This window comes from Myotis myotis, unplaced genomic scaffold (genome assembly GCF_014108235.1).
Source record: "Myotis myotis isolate mMyoMyo1 unplaced genomic scaffold, mMyoMyo1.p scaffold_m19_p_9, whole genome shotgun sequence".
In the NCBI taxonomy this organism is placed as follows: domain Eukaryota; kingdom Metazoa; phylum Chordata; class Mammalia; order Chiroptera; family Vespertilionidae; genus Myotis; species Myotis myotis.
The window spans coordinates 56837405-56854016 of record NW_023416401.1 but is presented as its reverse complement, the minus strand read 5'-3'; the positions used below and the strand labels follow the sequence as shown (position 1 = coordinate 56854016).

General features: G+C 43.8%; 1 protein-coding gene across 4 annotated transcripts in view; it reads left to right on the top strand.

The window, feature by feature from the left end:
- The first annotated feature begins 201 nt into the window (after positions 1 to 201).
- MANBAL (mannosidase beta like) overlaps positions 202 to 16612 on the top strand; it is a 31845-nt gene continuing 15434 nt past the window's right edge. Inside the window, exon 1 of one of the 4 annotated variants that reach the window (XM_036322982.1) lies at positions 202 to 306. Coding sequence is in view for 1 of the 4 variants with exons in the window: in XM_036322981.1 (XP_036178874.1) it covers positions 5313 to 5329 (17 nt within the window). In the remaining 3 variants the exon portion in view is untranslated. Of the gene's footprint in view, positions 307 to 412; positions 721 to 5074; positions 5330 to 16612 lie in introns of those variants that run through there. The other 3 variants (XM_036322983.1, XM_036322984.1, XM_036322981.1) reach the window with 3 other exon arrangements.

Sequence of the window (16612 nt, the reverse complement as noted above, 5' to 3'; positions counted from 1 at the left end):
TCTGCATTGTAGGCTCCTAGCGCAGGGCCTGGCACAGAATTAAGGCTTCTTCAATAAACATCTATAAACGTTTGCTGACATGGGCTGAGTGACAGATTTGGAGAAGCGAGGCGGGGCGGGGTCTCGATCTTGCTTCCCCAGGCCTTTCCCTCTGGCTCAAACCCACGGAGTCGGGACAAAAGTCTAACAAACCACCAGCCTTAGCAACGCGGGCGGAGCTGAGCCCGCTGGTTGCTAGGCGCGTCACTTCCGGGAACCGTGGTCGCGGAGAACCACTTCCGGGGCGAGGCGCCGGCGGCGCGGGAGGTGAGTGCGGCGGCACCGCTGGCGGCCCGGCGGGGCTTGGGGCGGGGCGGAGTCGCAGCGGCGGCGGGAGCGGGGTGTAGGCTGGGGCCCGCGGCTCTGCGGTCCCGGCGGCTCTGCTCCGCCGGTTTCGGTCTCTCCGCGCGCGGCCAGAGTAACTTCCCAGGGGCCGTTAGGAAGTTACTTGCGGAGGGAACTTGAGTTCCCGGGAGGCGGAGGCCTCGCCTGGCTCCGTCCCGGCCAGAACTCCGCGTTCCTCGGGGTTCTGACCGGACTTTTCCTCCGACCGGTGGAGCCAGGCTCCGGGGTTCGAGGCCCGAGGGCCCCGTGGTGCTGTGTGTAACCGCGGGCCATCTCTGGCTTCCTCGCTTGACCTGAGGATTAAATGAGATGGTGAATGCTAAGCAGTTGGTGAAGGTGCGCAGTTGCGTGTTGGGTGAATTCTTTTCAGAGCAACTGGGAAACGAGTATGTGAAACCTCACACTTTTTAAGTGGTGCAACAAATTCTAGTTTATTAATTACATTTTGCAGGGCCCCTGGACCCCCGTTTCAGCCCTCTGGCTTCCAGTCTGACTGCTCTGGGAGATGACATTTTGCAAAACTTTAACCCACTTTGGAGCATTCTTGGGAATTTGTTGTAAGGGGATGGGTCTGGTTATACGCAGCCCATTGCTATGGGACAGGGACTAACTCATGATACTGATTTTCTATTCCCTAGTCTGTTTCAGTTGACTTCTCAAAATAGAATTTTATTTTATTTTTTAAAATGAGGCATGCCTTTAAAAGAAAAATTTTTTTAAAATTGATTTCAGAGAGGAAGTGAGAGGGAGAGAGAGAGATAGAAACATCAATGATGAGAGAATCACACAATGGGGACAAACCTGGCAAATTCCCGTAACATGAGCAACGCCTGACGGCTCAGAACAGAATTTTAAAATCGCTTCATGAGAAGCCAAGAATCCCCTACCAACACACTTGGAATCTGGGTTTTTCAGTCTCAGAGAAGATTTTATTTCAGTTTTCTAAGTCTGGAGAGCTATAAACGTCTCCGGGGTTATTTATTTTGAAATGTTGACTTTTTCAGTAAACTTATTTTAGAGCAATTTTAGATTTACATAATTACATATTGTAAAGATACTACAGTGAGTTCCCATATGCCCCACACCCAACTCCCCTATTAAACATCTTACATTAGTAAAGTACATTTTTCACAATTAATGAACCAATATTAGTAAGTTATTAACTAAAGTCTATGCTTTATTCAGATTTGCTCAATTAGATTGGAGTTATAAGCTATAGGGAGGAAGGCCACAGAGATAAAGTCCATTCTCATCACATCACATCAGGGGCACATACTACCAAATATAAGTTACCACTGTTGATGGTAATTTGGATGACTAGCTTGAAGTAGTCAAGTTTTTCTACTGTAGTTACTCCCTTTCAGTTGTCTCCTATATCCCTTTGACATACCCCAATCAATGTTTTGTTCTGTTGAACACTTCCTTACTTTCTGCTCCAGGGTTATCTTGCATGTTTTTTGCCTTAGTCCTAGAATTAATCATTTCTCCACGGAGTCCTGGTTGCTTTTATTGGAGAATGGTATTAGACACCGAGATCTGGGTACAAGGGGTACTCATTGCTACTGGGATGCTCATGCTTCTAGGCCCTCTCAGTGGACAGAGCAAGAGATATGTGTGTATCTCTGTATATACTTATGTATCTATAAATATTTCTATATGTAGCCACTGATAGCTATATTAAGCTAAACATGAGTTCATACTTGTGCCTGCAACTCTTATCCATTCCATGCGAATCATTCTAGTCTCCTGGCTTATCTGTAACCTCCCACTTCAACAGTGATAAACCTAGCTTTCACCATCTCCCATTCATTTACTTAATTGTTCAATTCCTGTATTCATATATAGTGGCTTCAGAATTGTTAACCTATATTCCCTGTGGGAATAACTTAAATCGACTGGAGTACAGTGCACATGTATTGTTCCTTTTGCCTTTCGTCTTACGGACTCATTTCCAAAGTTACTGAGGTCAGTATTTGATTCTACACACCCCTTCAGTGAATTTTTTTTAATGCATTTGTATACATTTAGATTCAGAATATCACATTCTGTACTGCATCTGAGATATCCTGACCTCCTAAATGATTTTTAAAAAATATTTGCACTCACAAAAGTTTACTCTTTGTGCTATAGAATTCTATGGGTTTTGACAAATGCTTAAGGTCCTGTATTCACTATTATAGTAGCATACAAAATAGTTTCACCTTTAGGGATTATTTTTAACTTCTCTCAGATTTCACCTCAGCAATCGTGTTGGCTCTCTCTCTCTCTTTTTTTTTTTTTTAACTTAAATCTTTATTGTTCAGATGATTACAGTTGTTCCTCTTTTCCCCCCCATAGCTCCCTTCCACCTGGTTCCCACCCCAGCCTCTGCCCTTACTGCTCCCCCCAATGTCCTCATCCATAGGTGTACGATTTTTGTCCAATCTCTTCCGGCATCCCCCACACCCCTTTCCCCCCTCCGAGAATAGTCAGTCCACTCCCTTTCTATGCCCCTGATTCTATTATAATCACCAGTTTATTCTGTTCATCAGATTATTTATTCACTTGATCTTTAGATTCACTTGTTGATAGATGTGTATTTGTTGTTCATAGTTTGTATCTTTACCTTTTTCTTCTTCTTCCTCTTCTTAAAGGATACCTTTCAGCATTTCATATAATCCTAGTTTGGTGGTGATGAACTCCTTTAGCTTTTCCTTATCTGTGAAGCTCTTTATCTGACCTTCAATTCTGAATGATAGCTTTGCTGGGTAAAGTAATCTTGGTTGTAGGTTCTTGGTATTCATCACTTTGAATATTTCTTGCCACTCCCTTCTGGCCTGCATAGTTTCTGTTGAGAAATCAGTTGTCAGTCGTATGGGTACTCCCTTGTAGGTAACTAGCTATTTTTCTCTTGCTGCTTTTAAGAGTCTCTCTTTGTCTTTAACCCTTGGCATTTTAATTATGATGTGTCTTGGTGTGGTCCTCTTTGGATTCCTCTTGTTTGGGGTTCTCTGCGCTTCCTGGACTTGTAAGTCTATTTCTTTCACCAGGTAGGGGAAGTTTTCTGTCATTATTTCTTCAAATAGGTGTTCAATATCTTGCTCTCTCTCTTCTTCTGGCACCCCTATAATTCGGATGTTGGTATGCTTGAAGTTGTCCCAGAGGCTCCTTACATTATCTTCATATTTTTGGATTCTTTTTGTTTTTCTGGTTGGGTGTTTTTTGCTTCTTCGTATTTTAAATCTTTGACTTGATTCTTGCAATCTTCTAGTCTGCTGTTGGATCTCTGTATGATATTCTTTATTTCAGTCAGTGTATGCTTAATTTCTAGTTGGTCCTTTTTCATATCCTCAAGGGTCTCACTAGATTTCTTGAGGGTCTCACTAAATTTATCGGTGGTTTCTAGAAAATTCTTGAAAAACCTTAAAAGTGTGGTTTTGAACTCTATATCCAGTAGTTTGCTTTCCTCCATTTCTGTCATTTGTGACCTGCTTCTTTGTCTCCGCATTTTTTATGCTTCTCTGTGTTGATAGAGTGGCTTTCTGGGCTAGGTGTCCTATAGGGCCCAGTGGCTCAGCCTCCCCAATTACCTGAGGTGGACACGCTTGGTGCACCCCTTTGTGGGCTCTGTGCACAGTCTTGTAGTTAAGCCTTGATTGTTGTAGGTATCACTGGGTGGAATTGACCTCCAGGCCAATTGTCTGTGAGAATCAGCTGTGTCTGCAGTGGGAGAACTTCTGTGCTGGAGACACCCTTCTGGGGCAAGACTTGCTTCAGTGGGGCTTTGGTGCTCACTGTGTCTGTCCCCTGAGTGTGTCCCTTATGGATCTAACCACTGGGTACACTGGCTCTTGGATCTCTAAGGAGGTGCTAATTTAGCCCCTGCCTGAGGCTACCCAGCAGGAACTGTGGAGAGATCTGCAGATTCCTCTTCTTTGTTTGGGGTTTGGAGGTGCCCAGATGAGGCCCAGCTGTGAAGCAATGCAAGCTGCTGTGGGGCCTTGGGCCTTCTTTTGGAAGTTCTGGGTCTCTCTGACCCAGCTGCAGTTTGTTAGGTAATTTTCAAATTGCAAAGGGCCAGGCCTTTCATATGCAAAGGCCTCTGCGCACAGTGTGGGTGGGGATCAACAGGGCGGAGCAAGCAGCTATGACTGCTCCTCAGTCCTACCCTAAGAGGTCCCGGGTCTCAGTGTCCCAGTAATCACTGCAAGCACCTCTGAGAAAAAGCCGCCCTCAAGTTCCCCCGCTGCCAGACAGTCCAGTTTCTCCCCGTATGAATCTGGGTCCCCAGAACTGGAGTTCAGAGTGGGAGCGTGTGTCTCCCTCCCAATTGAAAAAGACAACCGTGTCCTCAGTTGCCAGCCCTTTCCACCTGAGCCTCCGTACCTCTGCACTTTACTTCCACATCTCCTCTGTGTCTCAGTGTGCTTCTCTCTTTCCTTCTAGTTGTAGAATTTCCACTCAGCCAGCCTTCCTGTGGTTCTGGATGATGTCCGTTTTGTCTTTTAGTTGTATTTTTGAAGTGATTGTGTGAGGTAGCAATTTCCGGTGTTTACCTATGCTGCCATCTTGGTTTCTCTCCGTGTTGGCTCTCTCTTCAAAATGTATCTATAACCTGAGAATTTCCCACCTCCACTGCCACCACCCTTGTGCAAGTGTGACTGTTTGACTATTATAGTTACCTCCTAACTGATCTCCTTGTTCCCTACAGTCTATTCTCCACACAGCAGCCAGAAGGACCATTTTAAGATGAGTCAGATCATGCCATCATCATCATCATCATTATCATTATTATTTCTAAGAATCTTCAAGTGACTTCTCTTTCACTTAGAAGAAAAACCAAAGTCCTTTTAATGGCCTGTTGACCCTACACAGTTTGCTTACTCTACTGTTCTTGATCATCACATTCATTCCTGCCACAGGACCTTATCCCTTGCTGTTCCTTCACCATGGGGTTCCCTAACAGGTATTTTAATTACTTGTTCCTTTGCTTTCTTGCTTCTGCTGAAATGTCACCTTCTCAGGGAGTCCCTTCCCTGAACACCCCACATTTATAATACTTATCCTGACATTACATTATATGTGTGTATGTATGAGTGCCACCAACTGGATGGAACCACCATGGCAAAAACTAGAATGTACATAGTAGGTTTTCAATAAATATTGAAATGAATGCCTCTGACCACTAGTGTCTGGCATTCAGAAATGAACTTCAAGGGGTATAGTAATGAAATTATTTGCCATGTTTGGTAATAAATTAGTATGCACTTTTTATTAAATTCTGATAGGGGTATGAAATTTCCCCCTTGCTCATATATATATATATTTCAGAGAGGAGGAGGAGGAGAGAGAGAAACATCAATGATGGGAGAGAATCATTGATGGGCTGCCTCCTGCAAATCCCACACTGTACATTGACCTGGGTATGTGCCCTGACCAGGAATCGAACCAGGAGGTCATGGTTCAATTCCTGGTCAGGGCACATGCCCAGGTTCATGGATCGGTGCTCAACCACTGAGCCATGCTGATCAGGTGCCCCTTTGCTCTTTAGCAAGTCTAAGCACCACAGGATTAGATTGCAGGATATTCATCTCTGCTCTGATTCACTGGGAAAGCCTAAGCAAGACCCATGCCTCTCAGCTCCTCCTCATTGTTAAGTGAAGCAGTTGGTTGAGGCATCTGCTCTTGTTTTAAAGGTGGAAAACAGGCAGAAGCTTTATTATTTACCAAATATTTCAGTCAGGACCAGGAACAAACTCAAGATGGACCCAGGGTCCCTGTTGTCCAAGAGCTTATAGTGTAGCAAGTAAAAAACTTTAGACTCAGTGTAGCATTTATCAAACAATAGGAAGTAAATGTTGAGTTGTGGCCAGGTGGCTCAGCTGGTTGGAGCGTGGTCACGTACACCAAAAGGTTGCAGGTTCCATCCCCGGAGACAACTGATCAATGTTTCTCAAATTGATGTACCTCTCTTTCCCTTTCTTTCTAAAAAGCAATGAAAACATATTCTCTGGGTGAGGATTACAAAAAAACAAAAGAAATAGGTTTTGAATTTTGACCCAGAACATCTATACTTGGATGTAGATGGATATGACTGAAAAAAAAGGCCGGACACAATGCTCACCCTTGCTAATGTGATATTTTCTATTATTTATTTATTTTTAATTTAAATTCTTTATTGTTTAAAGTATTACATATGTTTCCTTCCCTCCCCCCCCCCCCATTGACTTCTCCCCAGCCATTCTCACTCTCCAGCACATGCCCTCACCCCCCCTACTGCCTGTGTCCATGGGTTATGCTTATATGCACACATACAAGTCCTTTGGTTGATCTCTTACCCCACTCCCACCCCCCCATTCCCACACCCACCTCTACCTTCCCTCTGAGATTGGATGGTCTGTTCGATGCTTCTATGTCTCTGGATCTATTTTTGTTCATCAGTTTATGTTCATTAGATTCCACAAATGAGTGAGATCACGTGATATTTATCTTTCTCCGACTGGCTTATTTCATTTAGCATAATGCTCTCCACTTCCATCCATGATGTTGCAAATGGTAAGAGTTCCTTCTTTTTTACAGCAGCGTAGTATTCCATTGTGTAGATGTACCACAGTTTTTAATTCACTCATCTGCTGATGGGCACTTAGGCTGTTTCCAAATCTTAGCTATTGTAAATTGTGCTGCTATGAACATAAGGGTGCATATATCCTTTCTGATTGGTGTTTTTGATTTCTTGGGATATATTCCTAGAAGTGGGATCACTGGGTCAAATGAAAGTTCCATTTTTAATTTTTTGAGGAAATGCCATACTGGGTCAAATGGGAATTGCATTTTTAATTTTTTGAGGAAACTCCATACTGTTTTCCACAGTGGCTGCACCAGTCTGCATTCCCGCCAGCAGTGCACAAGGGTTCCTTTTTCTCCACATCCTCTCCAGCACTTGTCGTTTGTTGATTTGTTGATGATAGCCATTCTGACAAGTGTGTGATGGTACCTTATTGTCATTTTGATTTGCATCTCTTGATGATTAGTGACTTTGAGTATGTTCTCATATGTCTTGGCCTTCTGTATGTCCTCTTTTGAAAAGTATTTATTTAGGTCCTTTGCCCATTTTTTGATTGGATTGTTTATCTTCCTTTTGTTAAGTTGTATGAGTTCCCTATAAATTTTGGAGATTAAACCCTTATCAGATATAACAACATAAACTAATTAACAAAAACAGATCCAGAGACAGAGAAGCATCGATCAGACTGTCAAACTCCAGAGGGAAGGGAGGGGAGGGTGGAGGTAAGGGGGAAAGATCAACCAAAGGACTTGTATGCATGCATATAAGCGTAACTAATAGACACAGACAACAGGGGGGTGAGGGCATGAGTTGGGGAGGTCGGGCGGGGCGGGGGGGTTATGGTGGGATAAGGACACATATGTAATACCTTAATCAATAAAGAAATTTAAAAAAAAAGATTTTTATGGTTTCCTGTCATCCTTCCTTGCCTCCGTTGTCAAATATTAATTGAGTATAATGGCTTGGGTCGATTTCTGGGTTCTCTGTTATGTTCCATTGGTCTATATGCCTGTTCTTGTGCCAGTACTAGGCAGTTTTGAGAAGAGTGGCTTTGTAATGTAGCTTGATATCTGGTATTGTGATCCCTCCAAGTTTGTTCTTCTTTCTCAGGATTGCTTTGGCTATTTGGGGTCTTTTTTAATTCCATGTGAATTTTTGGAGGGTTTGTTCTAGCTCTGTGACATATAATGTTGGTATTTTAAGGGTATTGCATTGAATCTATAGATTGCTTTGGGTAAGTATGGACATTTTAATGATATTGATTCTACCAGTCGATGAACATGGTATATTCTTCCATTTATGTCTTCCTCTATCTCTTTTTTTCAACATCCTATAGTTTTCCGAGTACAGGTCTTTTACCTCCTTAGTTAAGTTTATTCCTAGATATCTTTTTTTTAAAAAAATATGTTTTTATTGATTTCAGAGAGGAAGGGAGAGGGAGACAGATAGAAACATCAATGATGGGAGAGAATCATTGATCGGCTGCCTCCTGCACTCCCCCCACTGGGGGTCGAGCCTGCAACCCAGGCATATGCCCTTGACCGGAATCAAACCCGCAACCCTTCAGTCTGCAGGCCGACGCTCTATCCACTGAGCCCAGCTGGCTAGGGCTATTCCTAGATATCTTAATTTTTTGTTGCAATGGTAAATGGGATTGTTTTTTTAATTTCTCTCTCTGTGAGTTCATTGTTGGTATATGAAAAAGCCATGGATTTCTGGGTGTTAATTTTGTATCCTGCTATATTGCCAAATTCATTTATTAAGTCTAGTAGTTTTTTGATAGAGTCTTTAGGGTTTTCTATGTACAGTATCATGTCATCTGTGAATAATGAGTTTTACTTCTTTTCCGATTTGGATGCCTTTTATTTCTTCTTGTCTGAACGCTATGGCTAGCGTCCCCATCTCCCATTTATTTATTAAAAAAAAAAAGTTCCGTCATTTCGACATATGTACATTTGTGCTTTATATTTTTTATTATTTATTTACCACAAGTAAAGGTCATGAATTGTTATCTTTTAATTTTTTTTTTACTGTTTCACTTCATTACTGCTGCGTGTGCATGCTCCATGTGAGTGATGTAGGTGGGTTCCGACTTACAGTGAAAATTGTACTATGTCGCGCTGTAGGAACGGATCTCCGACATAACCCGAGGACCTACTGTACTATGTTGAACAGGAGTGGTGAAAGTGGGCAGCCCTGTCTTGTTCCTGTTCTTAGGCGAAATGGTTTTAGTTTTTGCCCATTGAGTATGATGTTGGCTGTAGGTTTGTCATATAAGGCTTTTATTATATTGAGGTGTGATCCCTCTATATTGTCAGTTATTTAAAGTGTTGGCTAATAAAGTTAAAAAGAAAGAAGTGCTGGTTACAGCTTTGGAAATGGTTCCCACAGCTGTTTGAAAACCATTGATCTAGTGCAGTGATGGCGAACCTATGACACGTGTGTCAGAGGTGACACGCGAACTCATTTTTTTGGTTGATTTTTCTTTGTTAAATGGCATTTAAATATATAAAATAAATATCAAAAATATAAGTCTTTGTTTTACTATGGTTGCAAATATCAAAAAATTTCTATATGTGACACGGCACCAGAGTTAAGTTAGGGTTTTTCAAAATGCTGACACGCCGAGCTCAGAAGGTTCGCCATCACTGATCTAGTGGGTGAGAGTTCAGGGTCTGGAGGAGTGAGCCAGTTTCAATCCTGACTTTGCCACTTCTCAGCCAAGTAATCCCTGGCAGGGCCATGGAAGCTCTCTAAGCCCTGGTTTCCTCATCCTCATTGGTAATGCCTGGCCTCCCAGACTGGTTGTAAAGTGAATGAGATGAGTGTGTGTGTACTCTGGAAAATGATCTTTTCACTGCTACTGCTGTGACAGTGGCCAGGGTGTGTTGGGGGTGATGGGGAGTGAACAAAGCCTGTCACAGGAAGCCTGAGGGTAATGCTCCTAATTGAGAACTGAAGAATGAGTAGGACTCTTGTGACTTCTGTAATCAGGAAAGGAGAACCCAGAAATACTGGCAGGCAGGCTGGTGTTGCTGGTGACTACCATATTAACGAGCACAAATATAGAACATTTCCATCTTTGCAGAAAGTTTTATTGGACAGTGCTTCATTAAACCCTGTAAAAGTCTTGTGAAGGAAGTACATAGGGCATGGATTTTCCTTTATTTTTTTAATTTTGTAATTATTATTTTTAAAATTCTTACTGGAGGATAGGCTTATTGATTTTAGAGGGGAAGGGAGAGAGAGAAACATCGGTGTGAGAGAGAACGATTGGTTGCCTTCTTATATGTCCAGGAATCGAACACACAATCTAGGTATGTGCCCTGATTGGGAATCGAACCCAAAACCTTTCAGTATACAGGATGAGGCTCCAATCAACTGAGCCATACTGACCAGGGCAGAATTTTCCTTGTAAATTGTATTCATTGTTTCAACATTATTCCAAAAATTAAAACTAATGATTCCTTAACTTTAACAGCAACTATTTACATTTTCCTATGGCCTCTTTTTTTTTTTTTTTAATATATTTTATTGATTTTTTTACAGAGAGGAAGGGAGAGAGAGAGTTAGAAACATCGATGAGAGAGAAACATCGATCAGCTGCCTCCTGCACACTGCCCAGTGGAGCTATGCCTGCAACCAAGGTACATGCCCTTGACCGGAATCGAACCTGGGACCTTTCAGTCCGCAGGCCGACGCTCTATCCACTGAGCCAAACCGGTTACGGCTCCTATGGCCTCTTTTGATCTTTAGCCAAAGAAATCACAGTTTCTACATTGTTGCAATCACAGTGTTTATATAATTGTTTTATTTTTTCTTCTCTTTTTTTTGTGATACAGTTTTTTATTTGGGAGGGACATATTTGTGTTTTTATATGCTTTATATCTTTATTGGGGTGACACTGGTTAACAAAATTTATAGGTTTCAAGTGCACAGTTCCACAACACATCATCTTAAACTGTATTGTGTGTTCATTCCAAGTCAAGTCTCCTTCCATCACCATTTTTGTTTTCTTTTTTCAGTTAATGTTATTTTTCAAAGACTTTCCCCTGACCTGATACACATTTATATTTGTCTTTTTAGTGAAGGGGAATATGCCATGATCTGCCTTAATTGGGTTAACTGGTTTTTAATTGTTGGACACTTTCATTGCTTCCTGTTTTTCAATATTATGAATAGCACTGCCATGAACTTTTTTATACCTGAAGCCTTTTTCTTCCTTTGAATTGTTTCCTTACTTTAAATTCTAGGAAGTGAGTTATTCAGTCAAAGGATATAATCACTTTTATGGCTCTTGTTATATATTGCCTAATTGCCATGAGAAAAAAAAAGACTAAATGCATTATGGCTTTGAATAGATACTGTTGTTTGGCTCCTGAGAACAGGAGGTCAAGAGATGGGCCCAAAGTGTAGCTAATTGCTGGTGGAGTCAGGGTTTGTGCACAGGATTCCTGACTTCTGGCCCCATGTCTTTTATTGTTGTTGTTAATCCTCACTTGCGGATATTTTTCCATTGATTTTTAGAGAAGGGAGAAACATCAATGTGAGAGAGACACATCAATTACTTGCCTCCTGCATGTGCCCCAACCAGGGCCAGGGATCAAGCCTGCAGTTGAGGTATATGCCCTTGACCAGAATCCAGCCCCAGGCCCATCAGTTTGCAGGCCGAGGCTTTATCCATTGAGCCAAACCAACTAGGGCCCATGTTTTTATTGTACTGCAAATATAACAGTGTTGTTGTTGGTAACACTAATAAATCTAAGTATTGATAAGTCAAATAGGCTTGTTACAACCTTAAGGGTAAAGCTTGGGGCTGAACGCATTCCCCCCCCCCCCCAAAAGTTTATTTAGAACAGTGGTTCTCAACCTTCCTAATGCTGCGACCCTTTAATACAGTTCCTCATGTTGTGGTGACCCCCCCAATTTCATTGTTACAAATTGAACATAATTAAAGCATAGTGATTAATCACAAAAACAATTTGTAATTATATATGTGTTTTCCGATGGTCTTAGGCAACCCCTGTGAAAGAGTCGTTCAACTCCCAAAGGGGTTGCGACCCACTGGTTGAGAACCGCTGATTTAGGAAGTCACAGAGTTAGAAGAAGTGAGCTGCAGAAGAAATGAGATCAGGAAATAAGTTACAGAGGGAAAAGAAAAAAAATGAACCCTTGGAGTTAGGAGAAAGAGGCAAGGAAAATGAGCATGGGGGAGGGCTTGGGGAAAGGGAGAGAGAAAGAGAGGGAGGAGGGAGAGAGAGAGAGAGAGAGAGAGAAGGGGAGGGGAGGGGAGGGGAGGGGAGGGAAGGGAGAGAGAAAGAGAAGAGAGGAGAGAGAGAGGGGGCTTCTGAAGGCATTTTTAAAAAATGTGTTTATAAGGTGCAACTGAAAAATAAGAGGCCTTTCTTACACCTTGTTATTTACATGGCATAGTATATACAGCCCTGTTGGGGCTGTAGGTTTCCTCCAGTGAAGCTGTTCTCACAAGCTGCGTTGGAATTCATTTCAGGGCCAGTTTATGATCCACCCCCAAAAATCTGCTTGGTGTCTTAGCATCATACCTTGTATTTGACCAAAAATGGTATTCCTGAGCTTGCGGCCCCACCTGATTCACCACACTTGGATCCAGATGATGTTGGGTGCTTTCCAGAAATCAAATTCTCCCTGGGAGGATGAAGATCTGCCAGCTCTGAGAACTTTGGGGAGAAAAGGGGGAGGTGGGCTCAGGCTTTGAAGGCTATTCCTAAAGAAGACAAGTGGTGTGAAAAGGCGACCACCTTGTTGGCACAGCACAGGACCTTCCTCAGTGACCAGGTTGAAAAAGATACAATATATATTTGCATAAGTCCCAGTCTCTTTAGTTAGAAGGTCATTTTTGTTATACTTTAGTCACTCCTCCTTCATGTTGGAAAATGTTGCAAAGCAATGAGCCGTGGGGCCAAAGTAGAGGAAGACCTAAGGACAGTCTTTAGCCAGAGTTATGCCATAGGAATACAATGCAGGCCACGGGTGTAATTGTAAATTTTCTAGTAGCAACATTTAAAAAGTAAAAAGAAACATAAAATTATTTTTTGTTGTGGTAAACTAACATAACATAAAATTTATTATTTTAACTATACAATTCAGTGGCATTCACAATATTGGATAACCATCACCATCCTCTATTTCCAGAACTTTTTCATCATGCTAAACTGAAACTTTGTACCCATTCTATCTAATAAAAGAGAAACATGGTAATTAGCCATACCTCCGCTACCCTTCCCATTGGCTAATCAGGGCGATATGCAAATTAACTGCCAGCCAAGATGGCGGCCGGCAGCCAGGCAGCTTGAAGTGAACATGAGGCTTGCTTACTTCAGTGACGGAGGACTCTAAAGTTTCCTGCCTGCCGCTGCCGGCCTCTGAGCTTGCAGTTTGAAACATTGTTACAAATATAGAAGGTAAACAAAACCCCAGAAACCTGCTTTCAGCCAGCCGGGATCTCAGAGCTGGAGTTGAAACAGTGTTTCGATTATAGAACCCAAACAAACCAGATACCTGCTTTCAGCAGCCGAGGCCTAAGAGCTGGAGCCAAGCCTCAGAGCTAAAGCTGGCCCAGAATAAAAAAAAAGAAAAGAAAAAAAGGAGCAGTTGGGAGCTTCAGTCACCCGCCAGCCTGAAAACAGCCCTCAGCCCCTCACCCAGGCTGGCCAGGCACCCAAGCGGGACACCCACCCTGATCCAGGACACCCTTCAGGGCAAACCAGCCGGCCCCCACCCGTGCACCAGGCCTCTATCCTATAGAGTAAAAGGGTAATATGCCTCCCGGCACCGGGATCAGCGTGACAGGGGGCAGCGCCCAAACCCCCTGATCGCCCTGCGGCTCTGTGTGTGACAGGGTGCAGCGCCCCCCCACCCCACCCCCCCACAGGCCCTGCTCTGTGTGTGACGGGGTAGAGCCATAACCTCCCCATTGGCCCTGCCCTGAGTGTGACAGTGGTGGCGCCCCAGCCCTCTGATTGGCCCTGCTCTGTGGGTGATGGAGGGTGACGCCCCAACCCCCCCCCCCCAACGGGCCCTGCTCTGTGTGTGACGGGGTAGAGCCATAACCTCCCCATCGGCCCTGCCCTGAGTGTGTCAGGGTGTGGCGCCTCATCCCCCTGATGGGCCCTGCTCTGTGTGTGATGGGGCGGTGCCCCAACTCCCCTATCGGCCCTACTCTGTGAGTGACAGGGGGGAGCTCCTCAACCCCCTGATCGACCCTGCTCTGTGCATGACAGGGTACGAAGCCCCAACCCCCCTGATGGGCCCTGCTCTGTGAGTGACAGGGGGCAGCGCCCCAGCCCCCTGATTGGCCCTGCTCTGTGCGTGACGGGGTGGCGCCGCAACCTCCCCGTCGACCCTGCCTTGAGTGTGACGGGGCGGTGCCCCAACCCCCCAATCGGCCCTACCCTGAGTGTGACTGAGGGTGGCATCGCAACCTCCTGATCCGCCCTGCTCTGTGCATGACAGGGGGCAGCGCCCCAACTCCCCAATCAGTCCTGCTCTGAGCCCGACCAGGGGCTGCACCTAGGGATTGGGCCTGCCCTCTGCCACCCAGGAGCAGGCCTAAGCCAGCAGGTCGTTATCTCCCGAGGGGTCCCAGACTGCGAGAGGGCACAGGCCGGGCTGAGGGACTCCCCCCCCCCCCAGTGCACAAATTTTTGTGCACCGGGCCTCTAGTCTATATATATAAAAGCCTAAGCGACCCTCTGACTGGTAGCTGTGATGCGCACTGACCACCAGGAGTTAGACGCTCCGACCGGTAGCTATGATGTGCACTGACCACTTGGGGGCAGACGCTCAACGCAGGAGCTGCTGAGCTGTGGTGACTTGGCAGCTGCGGTTCTCGGGTGAGGCACCTGGAACCAGAGAGGAGGGAGCCTGATTCCCGGATGCATCACCCGAGAACCGCCCTCTCACAATCTGGGATCCCTCTGAGGGGGGATGTTGGAGAGCTGGTTTTGACCCGATTCCCCGCAGGCCAGGCCAAAGGACCCCACTGGTGCACAAATCCATGCACCCGGCCTCTGGTTAATTCTCCACTCCTCTCCTTTAACCCCTGATAACTTATATTCTCGTTTCTGTCTTTATGGATTTGCCTACTCTCAGTACCTCATATAAGTAGAATGATACAACATTTATCCTTTGTGTCTGACTTACTTCACTTAGCATAATGTTTTCAGGGTTTATTTGTGTATCAGAATTTTATTCCTTTTAATAGTTGAATGATATTTCTTTGTATGTATATACCACATTTTATTTATCCATTCATCTGTTGATAGACTCTTGACTATTTCCATCTTTTGAATATTATGAATAATGCAGCTGTGAATATTGATATACAGGTATCTGGTTGAGTCCTGCTTTCAGTTCTTTTGGGTATATGCCAAGGAGTGGAATTGCTGGATGATATGGTAATTTCTATGTTTAACTTTTTGAGACACCACCAAACTTTTTCAATTTGTCTTTTCACTCTCTTGATAATGTCCTCTGATGCACAAAAGATCTTTAATTCTTATGAAGTTCATTTTATTTTTTTCTTTGTTGCCAGTGCTTTTGGTGTCACATCCAAGAAATCCAATGTCACGAAAAGTTTCCCTTATGTTTTATTCCATAAGTTTTATAATTTTAGCTCTTGGGTTTAGATCTTTGATCCATTTTGTGTTAAGTTTTGTATATGGTATAAGGTAGGGGTCCAGCTTTATTCTTTTGTATGTGAATATCCAGTTTTGCTAGCACTGTTTGTTGAAAAGACTGTCCTTCCTCCATTGAATGACCTTGTAACCCTTGTTCGGAAATGAATTGGCTGTATATGTGAGGATTTATTTCTGGGCACTCTATTCTATTCCATTGGCCTAGATCCTTATACCAGTACCACACTGTTTTGATTATTGTAGCTTTGTAACAAGTTTTGAAATCAGAAAGTGAATCCTCTAACTTTGTTCTTTCTTTTCAAAATCAGGTGAAATTGATAATGTAATCAATTTAACCCAATATATCATTTCAACATATAATCAAGATAACACATTATTAACGAGATCTTTTACTTTCTTATGTTCATATCATCTTCTAAATTGAGTGTGTATTTAACTTAACAGTCATTCTCAGCTTGGGCTAGCTATAGTTCAACTCTCAATAGCCACATGTGACTCTTGGCCGCCACATTAGCTCAGATTTCACAGAAAATTGCACTGTGACACAGATCTCTGAAAAAACAAAGGGCTTTGGAGTCAGGTGGGCCTGGTTCCAAAGTAATTTAGCCCCTTGTTCGTTGAGGTGGGCAGAAGGAAGCCACTTGTGAGTGCTGTGGTAGAGGGGGAGTAGTTCAGTCAGGAAGGTGGCAATAAGAAAGACATGCTTGGGAGGTGGCACTTGAGAGCTCAGCCTTGGAGGAAGAGCCTGGTGCTTTTAGAGAATTACAGGTAGTTCTTTCAGCTTGACCAGGGTAATAGGAGTGAGAGGCCAGGTAAAAGGAGAGGCTGGAGGTGGGCCGAAGCCAGACCCTCCACCACTGCCCCTGTCATCCATGTCCCCAGCATCTCTTATTTGAGTTACTGGCAGTAACCTCCTCACTGATCTCCGTATCCACTCTGCACCCCTCCTCCCCTCATTAGTGTAAGTCAAGTCATGTCACTTCTCTGCCCAAAACACTTCCATGGCTTT